Source organism: Gavialis gangeticus, unplaced genomic scaffold (genome assembly GCF_001723915.1).
Source record: "Gavialis gangeticus isolate Ggan-Ray unplaced genomic scaffold, GavGan_comp1, whole genome shotgun sequence".
Lineage (NCBI taxonomy): Eukaryota > Metazoa > Chordata > Crocodylia > Gavialidae > Gavialis > Gavialis gangeticus.
In genome coordinates this window covers 11,648,312-11,651,961 of record NW_017728980.1, presented here as the reverse complement: position 1 = coordinate 11,651,961, position 3,650 = coordinate 11,648,312, and the positions used below count along the sequence as shown (strand labels likewise).

Below are 3,650 nucleotides of genomic sequence, written 5' to 3'. Positions count from 1 at the left end.
ATATTAAAAAAAAAAAAAAAACCCTCTACCCGAATTCCTGGTGAATTCTTCTTCCAGTTTGGCTGCCTTACCATTGGTCACCAGTCCTTTTTATCTCTTCCTTCCCTACAATGCCTTCTAAAGGTTTTATTATAGACCTATTTAATTCATCATCGTTGTTGTTGCTGTTGATTTTATTATTACAAAGCCTGAGAGGGCTTAACATGTTATTAAACACCTTTCACAGGCATCAGTATTCTCCGTAAGTACTAAACAAATAATCTAAAACTTCATATAGCAAGACAAATGGAATTTTTTAAAAGTAATTTGCTGAATTGTTGCAAGAGAACTGCCTGCCACATGAAGGCTTCTGGCTTGGCACCAGATGCACCAAAGTCCTGGATACTTTGTAATGCATTGATGGTCTGAGGACCAAAAATCCCAAGACCCAAACCTGAGCTAAACCTTACAGGTGGGAGGAAACCTTGACAATGGAGAGTCTGTGAAAACTGATCATTTTAAAACCATCGTAACTGCTAGAGGAACCCAAATAACTGCCTAAATAAAGGCAGGGCATGAAGCCATCCATTGCACAGCTGTCCTCTGGCTAGCTATGATGTAGTAGATGAATTGAGAATGATCACTTCACAGGCAAAGCACTGCACCACTCCTTCAGACAGAGCAGGTACTAAAATTTGGCTATGACTACAAGTTTCCATATCTTCGAATTTTGTGGAGGTTGAATGGTAGGTAGATGTGATACTTACTGATACCCTAATGTAAGTAAATAAAATATAAAACCAAACCTCTTGATTTTACTCACCCCTCTTCTTTCTTTAAATTGTCATAAGCTGGCCCATGGGCCAGTCTAGTACCTGCCACTTCTGCCCTTGAAATAGCTGTTGCTACTCAATATTAGTGAAGCTGCAGCATAAGGAATTGTGTTACGTAAACTAATGCAGGACCAAGGTCATCAGTGACTTGCTCCTTGTCCTGCTGGCTCCTGTAGTCTAGCAGAGAAGGGTATTTTAATGGGCATCATGATGGAGCCTGGTGGTGGGAATTCCACCAGATTTTACTGTCTAGAGCGAACACCTTCAGCAGCATAAAAAGGCTGATCTCTCTTTCAAATGCAATTGTCTCTAGCCACCAGATTTCCTCTAGGTATATTTAGCACTTTGACCTATAGAGGCCAGGTTTCTACCTTCCTCCCTCCCTTTCCCCTTGGGAGGCAACAGTGAGTTTAGAAGATTAATATGACCCAAGTACCTACTGGCCTTTTTCTGCTTTTGAAATCCATTTACAGCTGACCTCGTGATTCTAGGGACATTTGGAATCATAGGTTGATTTTTCTAGTATATTGTACTTATGTGGAAGGAAGGAATTATATTGTCCTGTAAAGTCCCACACTACAAGTAAGAATTGTGATTCTGGTCTGAAAGATCATTTACACTTCTGAGATCACTGCAGTGTGTGCCACAACCAAAGCGTTTAGCCATAGCGGCCACATCCACACGAGCGTGGACATTTGTTTTCCTGGGGATAAGTAGTGGCACACCTTGTGCTGCTGCTAGTTGTCCCTTGGGAACGCCTGTGCCATGTGCCGTCTGGCACGTGGCAGAGTAGGGGAGGCTGGGGCCAGCACTGGGGTGGCCCCAGGAGCCTTACCTGGGGTCCTGGGAGCCTCCTGGTGCTGCAGCAGCAGAGATCCTGCTGCTCAGAACCTGGCCGATTTTTAGTTGGAGCGTGGCTTCAGCTAGCCAGGCTTCAGTTTTGGGCGATTTGTGTGCTGCCCCCGCATGCACTGCTCTACATTTTTTGTGCAGGTTTTTCTTTTTTTGTTTTTTTGGGGGGAAGGGGGGGTTGACCCCTTGATCTCCAGGGGCCAAAATCCACCCCACAACACTCTTACCTTGCAGCGCAGAAAACAGCTGAATGTGCTGTGCGTGGTGCTGCAGATGTTTCTGCGCCACATACCGCACGCCCGTGCTTGTCTGGACGCAGCCGGTATTTCGTTACACGGATAAGTTAAATTAGGCCTCTGCTTTTATTTGAACTGATCTCCCATTGACGCTAGTTTCTTTTTATGCATTTTAATGGTGAAAGCCACACAACAACTTGCAGTAAAAGTGCACAATGTTTGGTACTTAGTTAGGCTAAACATCTGGAATATTTGTGTAAGAAGCATGATGTATAAAGACATTTGTCTCTGAGTGAATGGAGGCAAAGGCAAGCGTCAGTCTTAATCCTGTTACGCGATCAAAGCAGCACTGTCGCATGATCTTGGCTTTCCTCACAACTTGCTTCCATTTTCAGAGGCTGGAATTGGGTGAAGATATTTTTATTAATAGGCTTTATGGCTTAGGGAATGGGGTACTCCTAGCGTGCACATTCAAATCGGATCCAGGATGATACCTGAAAGCTATTTGATGGCAATTTGGCAGTCCTGAAGTGATGCCTGTCCTGTGACTCTATTACTGCTGGTACTTAACCAGAGTTTTTATTCATTGACGCATCTGTCATAATTGTTGGCATGCGGCAGAGGGGCCAAGGTCTAAATGGGACCTAGAGACTAAATTGCTTTCTGCCATTTAGATTGGTAGGCCGCCATATGAGCGTGCCTGCTGCCACTTCATGTAGGCAACAAAAGGGATTCCACCTCCTGTATTTCACAAGCAATAAACTGGCTTCAAACGTCTCCAGTTGTCATCCTCCCATCTTGCACGCTCTTTGGTTGTGTCTGGCATTCTTTGATGTGTTATACATGCTTTATATGTTTATTTAAAGAAGTCATTTCTTAAAGCAGGTCTACACTGCTGGGGAGACATTGACAAGCTAAACTCTTTCCCCAAGCTTGAGGAAGTGAAATTGTTAGGAATCCCTCTTCTACAGCCCTACACCACTGAGGAGCGCCGGAAGCTGGTAATAGCCAGGTCTGCTAGTTGTTTGATCTGCTCCATAAAATGCTGCACAATCCCAGGATTTGAGGCAAAACAATCACTATGTGGGAGCATGGAGGGAGGAGGAGAATGTGATGGGGATACTGTTCGCTTGTTACGGATTTACAGTCTACTTAGCTATATTAATTGGCTTTTCTGAGTAAGAGAGGAACACAGAAGTTGAAAGAGCTGAAACTTGCTTTTGGAGTTCCCAAGTCCCTTGGGTGTCTATGAGCACTACTCCAATGACTTCTGGAAAGACTTCTGTTGACTTTAAAGGTACTTGAATCGGGCCGTCAAATAATTTGGACTAGTCAGGATGCTCTTAAACCTCTAAATGATACGGTCCCATTATTACAATAGATATTTTTAGTCCCTATTTCAACAGATACAAGATCAACATTTTGGTTACTTCTAAGTTTAGATTTTTGTACTGGGATTTTTTTTCTTTTAACATGCATAACAGATTGGAAAGGGTCCACAGTCCTCATCTCTTGTGTTTTAAGGGACATGTAATGGCCTTCTGGCTAAGATCAGGTGGACTCTTTTTACCAAAATCAAAACTAGGGGTCTCTTCTCTTAGTGCTACTTTACCCCCGCCTTACCTGCACTTTTTCTGCACAAGGGAAAAGTGGACAAGGTGGGGGTGGGGAGAATTTTGTTTTCCAGTAGCTAAACCCACTTGAACACACTTTCAGTTTTAGGGGGAAACATTTTACACAAAACTTCTCT

The 3,650-nt window shown here is 43.5% G+C and overlaps 1 protein-coding gene across 4 annotated transcripts in view; it reads left to right on the top strand.

Annotated features, from left to right (window-relative positions):
- Positions 1-3,650, top strand: part of TBCEL (tubulin folding cofactor E like) — a 34,552-nt gene that overhangs the window by 20,847 nt on the left and 10,055 nt on the right. For all 4 annotated transcript variants that reach the window (XM_019510023.1, XM_019510039.1, XM_019510014.1 and 1 more), the window contains one exon: positions 2,786-2,912. In XM_019510023.1, the coding sequence (XP_019365568.1) occupies positions 2,786-2,912 (127 nt within the window). The remainder of the gene's footprint in view (positions 1-2,785; positions 2,913-3,650) is intronic.